This window comes from Ostrea edulis, chromosome 2, assembly GCF_947568905.1.
Source record: "Ostrea edulis chromosome 2, xbOstEdul1.1, whole genome shotgun sequence".
Taxonomy (NCBI): domain Eukaryota; kingdom Metazoa; phylum Mollusca; class Bivalvia; order Ostreida; family Ostreidae; genus Ostrea; species Ostrea edulis.
In genome coordinates, this window is record NC_079165.1 from 40,751,709 (window position 1) to 40,770,352 (window position 18,644).

Here is an 18,644-nt window from a genome sequence, read left to right on the forward strand (position 1 = left end):
CCACGGCTTTCGTTGCAATATCTGGTTACTATACACTGGTTTTTTTTTAAAATTATTATTCTGGCAGTACGATTATACTATGACCGTAATTTACAGGCCACTAACATTACATGTATGTGGGAAGAAGAAAGATGCAGCCAAACATCCAGCGTGTTGTTTTTTTTATATGATTGAGACTTGATAATGAGACAATTTTCCCAGTTCGTCCACACTAGCGGTGGTAACGCAGTGATCGAAGTTGCCAATATCATTAACAATATTTCGTTCCACCCCCGCGTTACTAAAGGAATCCAATGTTTCGTGGTTGCTATAATGACAAGAGGCAGACATCCTATGGATATCTTATATTGCTGGAGATTATTCCCAGCTATTCCACTTATCCGACATTCGACTCCTGGGTATTGATAATACCCTTATTAGCGTATAATCTATTTAGGTAATGATCGCCAAAGACAATGGAGTGCCGAAATAAAATACGACCAGATCTTTTAAAGGTTTAAACGCATGCATGGGCGATCATGTTTAATTGGTAAAATAATAATACATAGAATACATACTCTATACATGTACTAGAGTCGATAAACCCTGAACAGATATTATTTTAAGAACCTCTAGATATATTTCTCCCAAGTGTATACACTGATTTTGCGAGCAATCGACCATTGATTGGCATGCATTGTTTAAAGAGCTTTCCCAAAGTGGGCGAGGATGGTCAATATGAAGTCGCATTGACTGCTTATACGAAAAGGTTGCAAACTTCACGCTAATCTTGGCAAAACAGGATTTACTTTTGTTTCTGGCCGGAGAAAAGAGAAAAAGGTCAAACTATTATCAAGGGATTACTCGGTGTGTATTCCATAATCTTCTGAACCCAATCAATAAAGGACATAGGATATGATGTGTATTGTGTTTTCGTACGTTAGTCTCTGATAGTATTGGACATATCCATATCGAAAATGGTAAGGCAACTTTCTCTCTCTCCATGATCAATTATATATATATATATATATATATATATATATATATATACACATACATATAACACGACTAAAGAAGACCCTTAACACGGTTGAAATATTTCAAAGTTTTTAAAATTGTACTCCTATAAACTCTCTCTCTCTCTCTCTCTCTATATATCCTGTTGTATATGTATAAATATGGTGTGTGTGTGTACGTGTGTGTAATAATTTTCCATGCATATGGCACCATGCATTTATTATTCATGTGTTTACGTTTCCGCATGTATATATTTAAGAATAATAACAAGTTACCCAAATGTTATTTTTTAAAGCGAAGATCGAAGACAAGCATCCCTACCAAACGTCACCGACCCCGCCGATTGATGTCTGCGATGACGTCATGGATGGACGATGACAACCTTAGTTTGAGTTTTAACTCCAACACTACGCAGACGACCCGGTTTAAGGATTTTGATGGAGCATCGCTGGACAATGTTATAAAAACTGTTCTGGTGAGTACTGTATGCAGAGACAATCGAGTGGCCCTATCTCAGCTCGAGTGGCCCTATCTCAGCTCCATTGGCCCATCTCAGCTCGAGAATCAGAGTTGTAAAAATCTTGGGAATTTTGCATTTGTGTATCCGAGACATCATGAAATACAATAATGCGTATAATATGCTGTTAGTTGCATCAGTTATGCAAATGTTTGGTTATGAAAGTAAAAGGAATTGATGAGCATGCATCAACTTCATGTTTACTACTGAGAGCATTTTGGCATACTTTTAGAAATTATATTGCTGCAGAGAATCGAAATCCCCATTTTATCATAGTGTCATTTGTGCTAGCCGAATGTTTCATGGTCTGATGGGGGGAATCATCGGAAACCATTAGCACGAGCTATATAAATTATGTCGACCTGATGCATTGCCTGTAACTACATATATTACACGCCAGACCGGTGTTTTGCAGAATCAGCAACGACAAGATATATTGAACAAGAGACAGGAAGTTTTTGGCACTGCAAGATATGTTGCCGAACGCATGCTCCTTTTGACGAATGGCCTTCATTCTTTGTTCCATCGTTATATCCGGACTAAGAAGAATGGATTTGTCGACGTTCTGGACTTCCGAGCTCTTGACCCGTGTGTGTTTCAGTGCTGTGTTGCACTGAAACGCCCCATTAGGCCTCAAACATTTATGGTAAATTTAAAATTGATATAGGTTAATAAAAATTAAAATGTGATTGAAAACAACGGTTGTATCTAACAGTTTGATTAACAGTAGTCTCCGTTTCATCACTGCATTACATACTGTTGAATATTCTGTGATAAATCTTTCAACATTTTGCAGTTTTGTCAAAAACGACCACGAGAATATCCAAGTCATAGAATGTTACTATGTATAAACGACACGATTCCAAAAGTGGAGCGGATCCAGGTTCAACACGAATGGGGGCACTGTGTTGATAGGCATGGCGTGATACGACCAGACTTTGTTCTGCGATGGTTTAACAAAGGTACAGTAACATGTATTTTTCATCGTTTTACCTGTCTTTTTAACAATGCAATCACAATTAAATGCTGCTACCTTGTTTATATCTTTGCCAATTTTGCTGGGGAAAAAACTATTGGTTCGGCTTTATTTTTTAAGGTCTTGAGATGACACGTGAAGCGGTCATGAGCGAAATCGTTTACATGTTCGATGAACCAGGGCCGGTTACGTTTGATCTCTGTTCCTACATTTCTCAAAAGGATGGAACTTTGTGGTTAGAAGTTACAGAACTTTTAGATGGAACACCGACAAAGGATTTCAGAGTCAATTTCATTCCCTGCATACCTTTACAAGAAATCCCTAAGCAACTATCGCTACCCATTCCAATCCCTAACCGTAGACCTTACTTCGAAACAAATTCTGATATGCGATCAACAATCACGAAGGCTATAGACAAAGGGGTGGAACTGTTCTTCCTAGAGGCCAGGGTGTTCAAGTGGGATCTCAAAACAAAATTCGATCCTAGCATCGCCATATCGTGGCAAGTCGGTTCCGGACCACTAGAAGACCGTGCTTACAAAATCATTTCCGGAATGAACACTGGCACACACTTTGATAACATAATTCTGATCATCGGCAAGATGAAGCGGGAAAACCAGGAGGCATTTATATCAATATCGTATCGTATGATAATCCATGCCATTTTACATGTTCACAGGCGGTGTATGGGTCAGCTCCATAAATGTGAAGAGTGGTTACTTGCCGTCTTAGAGTTTCTTTTGTCCCAGCTTCGGAACAGATCCGCGCCATCTTTCTTCCTGAACAAGCTTGATTTTTTAAGTGAACGCGACCGAAAAGGCACTGAAAAGACAGAAAAGGCCTTGAGAATTATTATACGCGATCTCAGGTCAAATCCAGAGGCTATGTACAGGATCGTGAGGTACGAATCTCCGAAATCTTATGACGAAAGCGAAGACGAGGAGGAATTTGAGGATGATGAAGAAGATGCAAAAGAGGAGGAAGAGGATGAACCTCCCGAATCGTCAGACGGAAAGCGATCTTTCGAGGAAGACTGCCAATTTGAAAGTGATAATTACATTACCGACGTCACGAGGGCAGACGACTCACTGGAATCGGAATCAGATGACAGAAATTGGGCTCCAGACGATAGCAATGATGAAAGTAACTTAGTAACCAGTGATACGTTGTCCAAGGAAGACGAAATACCAGTGGCGTATGAAGAAACAGATACTTCGGAACCTTACATGGATGAGGATATATCGAAAAGGCGAGGATAAGCGACATCAAATCATTTCTAGACAATAACAAATTGAACGAATACGGAATATTATTCTGTCTGAATATGCAATGTAATTATTCCATTTTTATTGTAATAAATATTTTATTTTACAATTTTCATTTTCGAACTCCCTTGAGACTTTTGCTACCAAATACGTAGTCTAGCAATTATTCTAGATTTTATAGATCTTTCGGAGTGATGCTTTTTCGGATAATCGCCACCTATAACGGAAGCCGATAAAAATAAAAATCGTTCAGACTAGTCCGATGTCTTACTTCGTTAATGTAACACAGTCTTGTTGCCATTGCCGTTAATCATTTAGCGGGCTGATATAAGAGGGATGATCAAAAAGTTCGCGAACTATAGCTAGTTCTTTTGGGGGTACATAGTCAGAAGTAGCACGAGTTACATAATAATTTACGTCGCATTTGTGACATCACAATGTAAAAATGAAATCAATTTGTAGATGAGTTACAAAAGTGGGTGATTCAGTTGTACTTATACTGAGAACGATTATAAACTTTCACATAAAACTTACAAAAACCTTTATGCAAATATACAATGATCTACATAAAGTTAATAGGGATAAAGGACTTGCCAAAAGTTTAATAAGTGAATGAAGCACTTGAGTAAGGGAAGAGTTATTTACATTGTAGATGATGTTCGTTCTGGGTACCCAGAGAAGATCAGTACGAAAAGTAATGTGTCTCTGGCTACACAGATTGTAATGACCGACTGACACATCATTATTTGAGAAAACACTGATCATCTTGACATGTCTTATAGAACTGTTTAGGAAATATTGACCAGTGACCTTGGAATGCGGCGAGTTTGAGCAAGTTGGGTTCCTCACATTTTACCAAAGCAAATGAGCATGCAAGTAAATGTTTGTCAATCTTGCGTCAATAGATACGCCCTCCCCCCCCCCCCCCCCCGCAAAAAAAAACCTCCCGAAATTTGTTCATGAATTGAACTTTAACATATGATGAAACATGGGTAAATTTCTATGAACCAGAAAGTAAACAACAAAGTTCAATTTAGAGGCATCCATCCTCTCTATCGCCATTGAAAACATTTGTAGCGAAGTCTGCTGAGAAGGTTATCATTATTTCCCTGCAACATCAACGGAATTGTTCCCCCTAAGGCTAAATCTTCAGTGACTGGAGACTCCTATGAGCGAGTTATCAAATCAGATTGATAAGAGTCATTATTTGAGAAAGCACTGATCATCTTGACATGTCTTAGAGAAAGCGCCAACATTTGATCTAAACTTTCTGCACCAGAACAACGCACCTAGCCGTAAGAGTCGGGTTGTGATGGACACAATTCACTGGGTATAGAAATCCTAACCACACCCTTATTACAGCCCAAATTTGGCAATTTGACTTCTGGCTATTTGCACTTTTGAAAGATAACCTGTGGGAAAATAAGAGTTCCAGGTACTGCTGTGACCAGTGCCCTATGGAGTATGTCACGTGATGGCTTGGATCACGTGTTTTGATCATAAGCAGATCAATGGCAGAAGTGCATCAATGCTGGAGGAGCTTACTTTGAAAAAGAATAAACTCGAAAACCCACTTTGATGCGTATTATATAAGCTATTCAACCAGTTCACGAACATTTTGATCACACCTCGTATATCTGCAGAACCCACCAGACCCAACGTTACAGAAAGCGGACTCAAAACTCCATGCGTCATGCAAGTTTTCTTACACCTCTGTTTCTTCTTTAGGAAGAGAAATAATTGACACTACCATGACATATATTGTAAATTTTATTATCCCAAATTTAAATGTTTCTTAAAACATCAACAAAAACAAACTGGAAAAACAATTTATGCATTTCCTCATGATAATATAGAACTCTCTGTAGTTAGCTCCCTTTACTCAAATACTGGACACCAACCAAATTTCTTCAATTTTTTTCCTGGCATTAACAACGCAAAACATACATGGTATGCATATTCTTCATGGTAAACTGGATCTCAAACTCTTGTCTCACGAAAGCTAAATGCATCTACACTGCATGTACAGTATGTACGGATGCTTGCATTTTTATTTGAAGAAATAAAATGTAATCTTGATGGTCTTTAGAAATCTAGCATTTTTATGGAATATCTAATATGAATAATTATTGCACTTCAACCTACTCCTGAGATCTACAGTTTAATTTATCTATCCTGGTTCAGTGGTTCTCGGGGAAGATTTTAAATGATCTTAACCTGTTTCCAGTATTTCTTTCCTTAGGATGAGCCACTCTCACTCAAAGACCCCCATACCTAGTAAACCTTAAAAGAATTGTAATTTTCTTGCATTGAAAAAGTCTGCTTTGCATCGAGTGAAGTTAAATAATATAAAAACATTGATAGTGATAATTTTTTCTCTCATTTTCCCCCTCTACAACTGAAGCTTCAAATAGATACATTCAGAAGGTAATTATTTTTAAAACATTTCATATGCCATGTTGTTGTAACATATTGGTTACATGAGAGTCCACATTTTCCATGTTTTCTTTGATGGCATTTAGGAGAACGGAAAAATACTGTACAGCTGATAGGTTCAAGAAGGCACATGCCACTTGGAGGCTCCTCCGTGATAAACTGGCAAAAGAAAGACAACTCCTGTATCTCAAATCAAATAATTCAGAATCAATGGTTCACACATCGTCGGAAACCTATGGTTGTCGGTTGATAACGCTTCGTTCCTCTCTCCATCATGTGAAGGAGAGTGGAATGAAGTGTAATCTAAATCAACTGTGGGTTTCCGACGATGTGTGAACCACTGATTATCTGATTTTCACGAATGACAAAAGATGTTGCAATAAGAAACAAGTTATTTAATTTAGACAACTGCTGCAAGCAGAGTTTGTACTGGTCTGTCTGTTTTAAGTAAACACAAATGGGGAAATGTATTATCATCCAAATCAACGGCATGGTAGCTATAGCGACATATTTTGTATGCCATCAGATTCAGGTTGTCAATAACTAAAAGCAATAATATTTTTGAAATGTTTCTGATAAGTGCTAAATGCTGTTATGATATGCATATTCTTAAGCTATCTACACTTACATTTTGAGAAGCAGTAAACCAACAAGTGTCCACTCAGCAGGTTTGAACAAAATATTTTTACTGCTTAGTCTAAAAAGAGATTGGAAACATTTGTTTGAAAAAAAGTGTTGGCAACAACATCCCTCCTTCACCAATGTCTCCTGTTGTGATATTTTTGAGAAGAATTTCACAAACCTGAAAGTCATTACAAGCTGCTTCATATCCCCAAATACCTCCTGAATGGTAAGTTTTAATGAGGGAAGGAGATCAGGTATGCTAGAAAGAAAAAAGTTTCATAATTAATCATAGTTATTGTTTGTAACTATTGATAGGATATGTAAGTAACCATTCAACTTCAAATTGATAAAACACCCCTTCATCACTATTAAAGATCAATATCTAAATCAATTGCACGAGTCCATCTTGTATCATTCATGACACTGAATTGTATGTGGAAACTCCAAAGGAAAGAGAGAAGTCTGCACACAAAATCAAGCAAATAAATTATCAAAGAACCCAAATTCTTAAAACATGTACTGAAATCCTTGTATATTTTTTGTATACGGGAGAGGTTTTCGAAGTTGCTAGAACTTGTAACCAATCCCTTTGTATACTGTAGAATCATTTAAATTCGTGGGGGCCAATTTTCGTGGATTGCTGAATTTTTATGGGTTCGTGGGGACGTAATTTCGTGGATTTATATATTTGTAAGATTCTTGTATACTAGTTGTCTTTATTCGTTGAGGATGTAAATTCGTGGGTGAGAGGTACCCACGAATTCCACGAAAATTGGGCCACCACGAATTCTAATGATTCCACAGTATTTATACAATAAAATATGTTCAAATCAAATTCTTGGTAACAAAGCTGTTATGTAAGAAATATGAGGGTATGAACTGTGTCACTTTATGCTAGCATACTTAAGGAAATGTGTTATGCTTCATGAAAAGTATGTTGGTGTAAAACATTTGACCCCATATTGTGACCCCAACTCAGCCCCATAGAATCACTATAACCATGATACGAGATCACCATGTAAAAAATCAATAAAGAAACTGTACAATATGAAAATTCTACAAAATTGTACCTTAAACAGTTCAGATGATATTTTTCTTAAAAGTAGGTCAAAATCCTAGGTAAAGTTAACGAGGTAAAATATTTGGTACCAAAAACATGTCTTGTAACAAGAAATGCATATATGAAATATGAGAGATGTATCACTCACAATTCAAAAGTTATGAGCAAGGTTAAAAGTTTTGAAATTTGGGTCAAACTTCAATGTCAAGGTCATAAGGACAATCATCATGGCATCAAATGAAATTTCTTACCATACGGAATATACAGTGAAACCTATCTAATCCTGCATGCACTGGGAGAATTTTTTTTTGTTAGAATACACTGTGTGTTGGAATAACAAGAGTACTGCAAACGGTACATAATATGCCCGTGAAATGCTTACATAGGGTGTTTTTCTTGTGCTATAATTTGTATAACTTTGCTTCAGGTAGTATCAGCCATCATGAGGCTGTGACAAACTTTCATATGAACAAAGGGTCTTAACTTAAAAATCGAGATTTCCTCAAAATGGACCAAGTTCAACAGCCTGTAATTTTTTCAAAAATGGAAGAAAATCGAAATCCTTCCCCAGATACACAACTTCAATACCGATACAAACACTCCACAAAATAAGATGGTCCTCACTTGAAAACTGTGGGAGGAGTTGGGCGGACAAATTATGTACCCTCCATAGAATATTAATTTCCAAATAGACAAGTTCAACAACCTGTAATTTTCTCAAAAATTGTACAAAATCAAAATCCATCCCACATGCACATCTTCAATACCCATACAAACACTCCACAAAATAAGAAGGTTCTCACTTGAAAACTGTGGGAGGAGTAGGGCGGACAAATTATGTACCCTCCATATAATAATTATTTCCAAATAAAGGGGCAAAACTCCTGGAAAAAAGGTCGAAATGGATCAAAATTGCAGTATGATCTAGAGTGACACACAAAGAAGCTACACAGCAAGTTTCAGCATGATATGTGAAAGGGAAATGAAATTATAAAGAGAAAGCCCCGAACGGACGGACGGACGTACAGACATCGCTGTACCGTAATACGTCCCGTCTAAAGACGGGCGTATAAAAATTGAAACCCAAGCAACATGCATATCTTTAATACAATGTAACAGCAGCCTTGTGGTAAAGTCTCTGGCACTGCTTCAAACCTAAGATACTTAATAAGGACAGTGACATGTTTGTGGTACACAGTGCCCATGATCCTTTATTATTCATAGGGCATAAATATTGACTACCCGGTACCTTAAGTTCAACTATAGCAATTTCCACGATAATCAATGAAAACCAAATCGATGCTAAATTACCATCTCCAGTTGTAAATCAATATCTATACAAAGACTGTGAAATTAATTATACATGTACATGGTTCAACAGCCAAACTCCGCCGAGAAGGTACACAGAGAACATCAATTCTGTCTGGAAAAGGATGCGGGAGAATAGTGCAGAAAAACCCAACCAACTGGCAGAACAACATAGAGGATATCTATATTGCGTGTTTTGATATTTGGTTTATCCGAGTTGATATGGTGTATTTATTCATGAGGCTTAAAATCAACTTCTCAAGAACAACATGGCCATGATTAGTCATATTGACATGCAAGCATCTTCAGGTAGTTGAAATTCAAGTTTGTTCAATTCAGGGTATGGTGTGGTTTCTTCCATTGTTTTATACCCCCATGAAATGAAATAAAAATATCCAACAAAATGCTGTACATTTACAGTTCAACTTGTATACCGTATTTGTTAAGAGACCCCTCTTTAATAATTTTATCAGGATCTACTATATACATACACTTTGTTGAGCTGATCCATCACAATCCTCTGTCTTATAAGCAGCTGGTCATGGGAATCTACAGTAGGCAAGTACACAGGGGCCCCTGCCTTTGACTCCTAAAACAGTCACGAAAAAATTGCATGTGCAAATTGATGAACTTTCTCAGTTCTCCTTTCCACCTATTAAAAAGTGATTCGTGCAGTAGTTAATCAAATGTGTGGTTACATGTACATCTTGAAAGGTTATGCTTTTTGTTTGTTTAGCAGAATTACGTAAAAAAGTAATGCCAACATTTCATTAGGATTTTTACCAACAAGAAGTCTCATGACTGTCAATAAGTGATTAAATTTTGGGAGAGATCTGGTTCGTGGATCTAGAACTTTTGGGTGTGTGGGGATTCCTCAGTTTGAACTCAATGCTTTCAAAGAAAAATTGGAGTTTGTAGAAGTTTTAGGTAACTGAATGTTCTTCCCCCTATCAAAACATGTATGAAGTACATGTACCTTCTCAATAATGACTTTTCCACCTGCAAAGAAGTCTTGGACCTGCTTTGTGAAATTCTGAGTTTCTTTTTTCAGTGATGTATAGTCTGGTGCTGGAGACCTAACAGGAAGTTCTTCTTCCAACTTATCTTCCTCCCCTGTAAAAGAAAGCATGATTTACATGAAATTTAATGTCTTAGAGATGGTTTTAATTCATTCTGACAAAATAAAGAGCGGTGACCTGTGTGATTACCTATGATGTCATCAAGAGTTGCCTCTTGCTGATCTACACGTCTGCAGAGGTCCTTGATTTTAGCCTCCATCTCTGTCGATATTCCAGCTTGTTTCTCGTCATCCTCCCCCTGGCAGTTAACAAAGCTCAAGGTCTCTGGGGTTATCCACTCTTTCATTAACTCACATATCATGCCCAAGTAAGAGATGTTTGTGGTAGAGATATTTCCCTTTATTTTTTTCCTCTTTTTGTCTGTATCAGATACTTCTGTAACGGCTTCACTAGTTGTTTTTTCACATATAACTGCAATGTTTCCCTGGACAACTACTTTTTCCTCATCCTTGTTCTCTTTCTCAGAATGAGATTGAATACATGAATCATCGATGTCTTCATCACTGTTCTCCTCATCATCAGGCCTGTTTGTGGATCCCCTGTTAGTGGAAGCTTTCACACTGTCCAGTTTAGCTGTTGTTTGCACTGTTTCATCCTGCACTAACTTTCCCAACAAATGCTTCCTTCTGTCTAGAAGAGCCATTAGTTTTGTAACCTTTTTACTTTGGTCATTGTCAGACTTGGCGGGTACACGTAGTACCGCTGAGGAAGATGTCTCTCCATGTTTTTCCGTATTTCTCTGTGGATGATCACCAATATCCTCCTGTTTTCCCTTCTCTCTCCTCACACTGCTTCTTTTTTCTAGACTCTTTTCATCATCCTGACTTTCACTTTCACTTATGTGATGTTTTTCTAAATCCACCACTATATTTTCTATAGTTCTGTCAGTCTCACCATCAGCCCATCCAGACTTTTTGCTCAGTTCCTGTTTCTCCTCATCCCTGAGGCGTTTTGCTTCTCTGTACAGTTCAGTTTGTTTGTCTATCACTTCTTTCCCCACAGAACCTCTATGAAACCAGAGAGAAAATAATGAACAACATCTCCATTACTTATAAACGAATATCATGAACCTGAAAATGAGTTGTCTTCCTTTCTGCTATGAAATTGTAGTAAGATATATATTTATTATCATTTAAGATTAATTTTCTAGATGTTAAATATTAGATTTAGTGATGAAAATATTTTATTGTAAGAAGATGAGCACATTAAGCATTTGTTGCATCAACAGACAAGCTTTGCGATTGTCAATACAGAAACCGATGCCAGAAGTGGTGAGGGGCCAGAGAGAATCAGAGAATCAATCTTCAGGAAAAGTGAATCAAAATGAATAACTTTTCAGTTTCAGCTTAAAATAATTTTGCAAGAAGTGAGTCTGTGAATTTAGTAAAGTTTTGAGTTTGGAAGATTACATCATGTCCTGTTAAAATCTCAATAAGTTTTCAAATGTTGATAAGGACAAAGAATGAACCAAAATCCCTGATTTGGTTCCTTTCACTATTTTACCTGCATCCTACACATGAAACAGCTAACAATCATATCAAGGTTCACCTGTTTAATTCCTTCGGAAGCAGAGTGATAGGTTTTGGTGTGGCCTCCTTCCTAGACCACAATGGTGAGCTAGAGATTTGCTTCTGATAGTATACTGATGCCTTGTAACACTCATTGCTGCAAAAGTTCTGTAAAATCAAAATTCTGCAGTTTGAGTTTGCATTCTGTAAAAGAACTCACACAAAGAACTCTGCATCTACTGTTCTTTTTATGCATATTGAAATGGAATGACATTTTACTTAAATCTGTCTGAGCATGATGAAATGCACTTAAGTACATGACAATGATGTCTGAAATACACTAAATAATAGAAAATATTAATTCAATATACTGGTAATACACTGAACAGTTTCCCTCGTTATTAAAACCATACCAGAATGAACATGTATCCACATATCCTAGTCTACATTATTAGAATACACTAATGGCACACCATACAAATTTTGAAATTACTTTTCTGTCTGTGATGTCATAGACCTTGTTAGTTTTAGTGGAAATATGATACTTCTGGCCCAGCACCTGAAAATATAAGAAAAATTAGTTAAGTCACCTGTGCAAATTAATATTTTAAACAATGTACATTCAAAATTTAAAATGTTACCTTTGTAATCTGGTTATTACATATTGGATATCCACATAATTTGGTTATTGCTCTTTCTTCTGTTATGTCCTGATAGTGATCTGGTGTTATATACAGCCCCTAGAAGATAAAAAAACAAATAACATTATACATGTACATTTATAGAAAGACTGTTTTCAATTTTTGAACAAGTTACCCAATATGATTTGATTTGGGACAGTTTACACTTTATAAACTACATGGGATAGTATTTGAGAGAAGACCAAGAAAGTAAACTTCTTAAGTTTCACATGTGATAAGTCAACAAACTTTACAGGTCAAGAAATATATCTGTGCAAATTTGCCTAGCAGGAATATACATATTTTGCATGTAGGGGAAGAGCCCAGAGTCATTCTGCTTTATAGATATTTTCACTCATCCATCAATATTTTAATGACATGAGCTTATCTGAAGGAGAACTACCAATACACAATATGGATATGACAAAATAAATGAAATATAAAAACTACAAACAAAAAATATTCTCTTGGTTTCCTTTGGTAAATTTGTGTTTAGTATATAGTGAGCATTCAACTTCTACAAGCCTGACAGGCCAATGCTCTACAAAGTTCTTCATGAAGGCTGTATGCACAACAATAATGGAGTTGTCTGGAAGCTGTAATTTGTGTAAATATCATGAAGCTTGACAAAGAGAATCTTGTAGGAACACCCATAAAGTAATCAAAGCAGCTTTAAAATGACTAGGTTGGACCAATATCTACTAAGTAAGTGAGACTGCATATTTATTCAGATCATCAAACATAGAAGTCTTAGTGTTAAAATTAAAGCTCAAATTAGTTTTGAGACTTCAGTGGGATAAATTACTGTGCAGAGGATAACTCTTTGGCATAGACATTATCCATTTCATTTAGCAAACGAGAAATAACAAGTTTACATAGATCTACATCTGTATAATATAAAGTTGATTTATAGTATAGAGAGGTAGACCTATGTACACTTATCATTCATCATTTATGAAATTAAATGGGGAACATTTATGAGCCTAATCTCTGCTGACACTTGACTCCATTCAATAGTTGGACTGATGCCTTCACCGAATCTCAGAGCAATCCTTCATAATTTCATGTCTAGAAATTCACATTCAACTTCGGCCAATTGAAGCAATATTAACGTACACTTTAGTCACATGGCCATTTGCTTTGAATGTTTAACTGTTAAACCCTCTATCACTGTTAATGCTGTATTGCTTACTGTCTGAGTAAGAAAATCCCAAAATTAAAAACAGTCAACAAATTTTCTATTCCAATGAAAATTCCCATGACAAATTCATTGTTTTATCTCCTAATATTGAGTAATTCCTAGTCTGCTTTTTTAAAATTACTTATTAGTGATAAGATAAGTTTATTACAAATTTGGGCCCAAAGAGCACAACATCAAAGACAGTTTATAAAATGAATATATAATATAGTAACTGACCATACCTTCTGTATATCACTAATGATATGTCTTATAGGGGGACCTTCTTTGAGAGTGAAGCAAAAAGTATTGGTATTAGTATTTATATCCATAACTGGATCAAAAAATTCTCAAGTTATCCAAACGTGTACGGACAACTGTCAAAGCATCTTAACCATCTTAGACATTTCATCCACCTATTCATCGGATATGAGAAATATAATGCAATTGATGTAAAAAGTGCATTGTGATATCATATTTAGCATTGGTTTTAGCAAACTTACAAACATAGAGGAGACATGGTATAATCGAGGCATGATTAGATATGATTGAGAAAGTATAGCTTACATTAGGGGTGAATCAATATATCGAAATGTACCAGTATACGCCTGTCCAGCGATATACGATACAGTGTTTCGACAATACGATATAATGTCGGGTTTAAAAATAGCCCTTTTAATAGTCGGGATCAAAGTTCATAATTTAAAAATGGCTTCTAACAGGAACACGATTCCTCAGACTTTAATACTCGCTTTTACATTGTGACATCAGTGATTCCTCAGACTTTAATACCCGCTTTTACATTGTGACATCAGAGATTCCTCAGACTTTAATACCCGCTTTAACATTGTGACACATCAGAGATTCCTCAAACTTTAATACCCGCTTTAACATTGTGACACATCGGAGATTTCTCAGACTTTAATCCCCGCTTTACATTGTGACATTGGAGTTTCCTCAGACTTTAATTGTCATTGTTTGTTTTGTTATGAAATAAAAGATATTAAAAACCACTTCATTTATTTAAATTTTGATATTTTACTTCAGAAAATGCTTAACTAGATCCAATATATCGGATATCGCATCAGAAAATATTGTATCGTATCGGAAAATCTTGAGCAATACACACCCCTAGCTTACATGCTTTTACAGATTTTATGCATCATCTCGGAATAATGTGAATTTAGTTAGACGAGACTCAAAATGGTGAAATACATGTCCTCAGGCTTGCATTCAAATCAACAACATTTTGACCAAAATTTTTAACTTTCACAGGTATGGTTAATTTTTCATTAGTTTTTAGATCTATATTTTCCTATTAAATATGTATGTGTTACCTATGGGGAGAGCTCTGTTCTCGTGGCCCAAAGCCCTCAATCAAAATAAAAACAGATTAGGCTATAGGAACTCTTCAATATCAATATATTTTGGCATCAGTCCAAATATCCAGCCGAGCCGAATCTCAGCCAAGATTAGTACTATGAGCCCGTACATAATTTGACTACTACTTTAATTCAACATTTCAAATAAATTCCATAAAATCACTAAATTTTCAAACAGACGTGTTTTGTGGCGGCCTTACAACATCTGCTAGAACTGCCTCCGTTATCCCAGGTTCCAAAAGTTGTTCAACAATGCGGTGTGCTTTTTCTTCACAAGCCACTTGGTATCGTATTTTAGCCTCTAATGCTTGTTTGTCCATGATGTTCAAAAGACATAACTTACTTATATTTTATTTAACTCTAATTACCGACGGTTAACTTTAAAAATCAGTTCCAAGAATATGTTAAATAAAGAAAACTAAATTCCACAGAAAATTTTTTTGCTGTTGATATAAGTTGCCCAACTCTTTCTGGGCGCAGCCATCTTGAAAAACTCTCCAAACACCATAAATCTATTTATAACATGCGAATAGAATTTTCCAAATGATGTTTTATCAATACTATTTTATTTCATGCGTAATGCTTGGACCAATGTAAAGATTACATAGATTTTATATATACCATCATCGATGCACATTTTTGTTGGAGAATATCACGAAGAGAAAGTCCAAAGCGAAAGTAAAAATGGAGCTGGAAGTGGAGAAGGCGCACAATTGGACAGACTTTGACAAATTAACTACAGTCCCATACAACAAAAACAGAAAGTTTGTGTGTATTGAATATCCTGGAGTAGTGAAAAATGTTGAGAAAGCCATTGGTACTCTAGGTGGTATTCGTAATATAGAAAAGGTAACCATGATGCACATGCAATGTGTTATTGCTGTTAGTGTTAAGCACAATCTATTTAGCAGGTTGGGAACACAGGTGCTTGGGTCATAATATATGAATACAAATCTGCACCTGTGGTTAGGAACACCTCCCCTATAGCGAGATCTTCTCTCTAAAACGCGACTATCCCTTTTTAGCGAGAAAGTAAACATTACCATATAAAACAGGTGTTTTGCCACTTTTGGTGTCTTTATTGAAAATAATGGCACATTCCGTGCAATACTGAGTAAGTGCGACACCCACTCAACATGACGCAAATTGTCTCTATGAAATTGACATCACAGTCAAGAAATTGCATATCAAAGTTGCTGCGTAAGAGGGAAACAGTCTGAAAATAATCCAATGCTCATTGTGAGTGTTTTTGTTTTGATCAATATATTTACAGAAGTATCAGACATTTTATCACTTTTTCTTCTTTTAACGTGAAACATGAAGAGATGTACTCCATGGGTGTTTTTCTCAGTCGTACGGGATATATTTATTCTCGCTAGAGAGGGATAATCGCATTTTCGCGAGAATATCTTGCTGTAGGGGAAGTGTTCCCAACCTGTTTAGCTCAGTAGGTGTTTTAAGGCTACCAAAATAGCACAGTTCAGCTATTTCGGTATGAATTCAAAACTGAACAGACTTCATATAGGCTGTATATTCAAGTTCTCAACAATATTAGCGAGATTAGAAGTGTTTTGAAACTTCATGAGTTGCAAGGGTCATGATTGATGACTGTCTGTAGCTAAATTCTGGGAGTCAAAAGTTGTTTGGTTTTTTGTAGGGTCACACTTAAAAAAAAAACCCGAACAATTTAAAGGGACTGATTCACAATGAAAATTAAGGTTATACATTATCACAGAAACTCATTTTTTGTTTTGTAAACAAAGATTGCGGTATGCTATTGTTTATGAAATTTTCAAAAGAAAGCAAATTGATCCAGCGTTTTTTCCCCTTATATAACTGGTACCGATAAACGGTACCATTCCCAATGCCAAAAACCATTGATTTTTCCAAAGTTTGAGACTAAAAATTCCCAATTTACTTGCCAAAAAATAGACCACTGACATCGTAATTTACTTAATAGTCTGAAACGTTGTACAAGTTAACTAAAATGTTCACTTAAGATATTTAATCAAAAGTACAGATCATGGCAGTGTGCTTGTTTTGTAGAGCTACGACGATTCTAAAACGAGCCTACGACGATTCCTTATGTCTCACAACAGCAAATATTACCATAAAAAAGTTTTTAAAGAGATGACTACTTCTTGTTTTGTTCTCTTTTTTTCTTTTCCTTTAGTTGAAATCATTTGCCGATACATTGGTAGAAAATTCCCCCATTTGTTCGATGAATCGATTTTGACGCTATTTCTCCCAATTGAATGGGTACCAGTACCAGTGGGTAGAAAAAAATTGCTGCGATCTAAGTTTATTATATCTTTCACATTTCAAGCATTTTTGGGGTAAAATATGTCATCTAAAAGTTAAAATTTGTGACTATGCGAATTTAAGATGCATTATATTACAAAATCAATATTTCACTTGTTTGTTTGTTTACATAAAAAGACCCTAGTCTTTGTTTACATAACAGATCTTTAAGGCTAAAATATTGCTTTCATTCTTGCATTCAGAAGGTCAAAATCTTGGCTGTCAACATTAAATGAGTCATATTTTTAATGTTTAACATCAAAAATGAAAAATATTTTTTATTAAAAATCGTGAACCAGTCCCTTTAAAGCATTTAATTTTGATCTACACTGTATATGTACACTACAGTACAGTGTTTTGTTCATGAAATGAATAATTATTGGTTTAATTCATATGAAATGAATACCTTCATAATTTATTAGTATACTTTGAAGTTTCTATGGGTTACCTGTCCTTATATCATGTCTCTATGTCACACTAATACATCTATGTCTCTCTGTCACCTTTTTGTGCATTTTGTGCCGCCGTTATGATTTACATTGACCCACTGAAGTTGGCAGTTTTATCTTTGAAGGTCTACAATGTAAACAATTATGGTTTCCATAGAGCTTCGTGAGTGCTAGCGAAGCTCAGTGGTTAATGCTTACGTTGTAAACCTTTACAGATAAACTGCTGACTCCTGTGATCGAGACCATGTGCATCCTGATCATCTACGGGATTGTTTTCTCGATTTGTTGGACGACATTTTATTTGGTTCAGTGTTGATGTATCTTAAAATATCTAAACTTGAACAACGACGCCATGTTGAAACACAATTAAAAGACTGGTTCTCTGCCTTTATTTTTTATACTTCTGGGAATGAACATTGAGCCTGATCACCAAATGTGAACCTCGTCTTTTTTCTACATCATGGTGACCCTTTGGGTGATGATTTTGGGGGTGAAAGTTATTTTTATGCATAAATTACGCAGAAATTTGCTTTAACGGAAACAGTGATTAGGCTTCGAAATCCAGAGGATTAATAGCAAATCGGGAAGATTTTCTTTATGCCACGCATCCGCAATCTCCTGTATATTCTGTTTTGCTCCAATATCATTGCATCATTATTTGGAAGGGAAAGTAGTCCCGGAGAACTGACACCATACAGAGTTTGACGCATCCATACAGAGTATTGCGTGAAAAAACATCAAATGTAGAGTATCATAGGGTTTTAAGGGAAGTGGAATTACTCAATAAATTCCACCACAAATTTTCATTGTGACCTTGTCACATTATATACTTCAACTTGCAAATTATAGATAAATATTTAAGATTTTTATCATCTGCATCCTGAAT

The 18,644-nt window shown here is 35.9% G+C and overlaps 3 protein-coding genes across 3 annotated transcripts in view; 2 read left to right on the forward strand and 1 right to left on the reverse strand.

Annotated features, from left to right (window-relative positions):
• The first annotated feature begins 645 nt into the window (after nt 1–645).
• LOC125681769 (uncharacterized) lies at nt 646–3,863 on the forward strand. Its single transcript, XM_048921989.2, has 5 exons — nt 646–959; nt 1,292–1,471; nt 1,929–2,159; nt 2,310–2,475; nt 2,610–3,863. The coding sequence occupies exons 1-5, from the start codon at nt 957–959 to the stop codon at nt 3,746–3,748; spliced, it is 1,719 nt and encodes a 572-aa protein (XP_048777946.2). The 5' UTR covers nt 646–956; the 3' UTR covers nt 3,749–3,863.
• Nucleotides 3,864–5,506: 1,643 nt separating this feature from the next.
• Nucleotides 5,507–15,511, reverse strand: LOC125681768 (putative RNA polymerase II subunit B1 CTD phosphatase RPAP2). Its single transcript, XM_048921987.2, has 10 exons — nt 15,209–15,511; nt 12,411–12,509; nt 12,263–12,328; nt 11,810–11,937; nt 10,391–11,268; nt 10,159–10,295; nt 9,674–9,771; nt 6,993–7,073; nt 6,819–6,887; nt 5,507–6,349 (listed from the first exon to the last, which is right to left on the reverse strand). Exons 1-10 carry the CDS (start codon nt 15,326–15,328, stop codon nt 6,202–6,204), a joined length of 1,824 nt encoding a protein of 607 aa, XP_048777944.2. The 5' UTR covers nt 15,329–15,511; the 3' UTR covers nt 5,507–6,201.
• A 141-nt stretch (nt 15,512–15,652) lies between these two features.
• The window catches only part of LOC125681770 (general transcription factor 3C polypeptide 5-like), a 40,808-nt gene continuing 37,816 nt past the window's right edge, over nt 15,653–18,644 (forward strand). Inside the window, exon 1 of the mRNA XM_056153997.1 lies at nt 15,653–15,857. Within this exon, the coding sequence (XP_056009972.1) occupies nt 15,693–15,857 (165 nt within the window). The 5' untranslated portion in view covers nt 15,653–15,692. The remainder of the gene's footprint in view (nt 15,858–18,644) is intronic.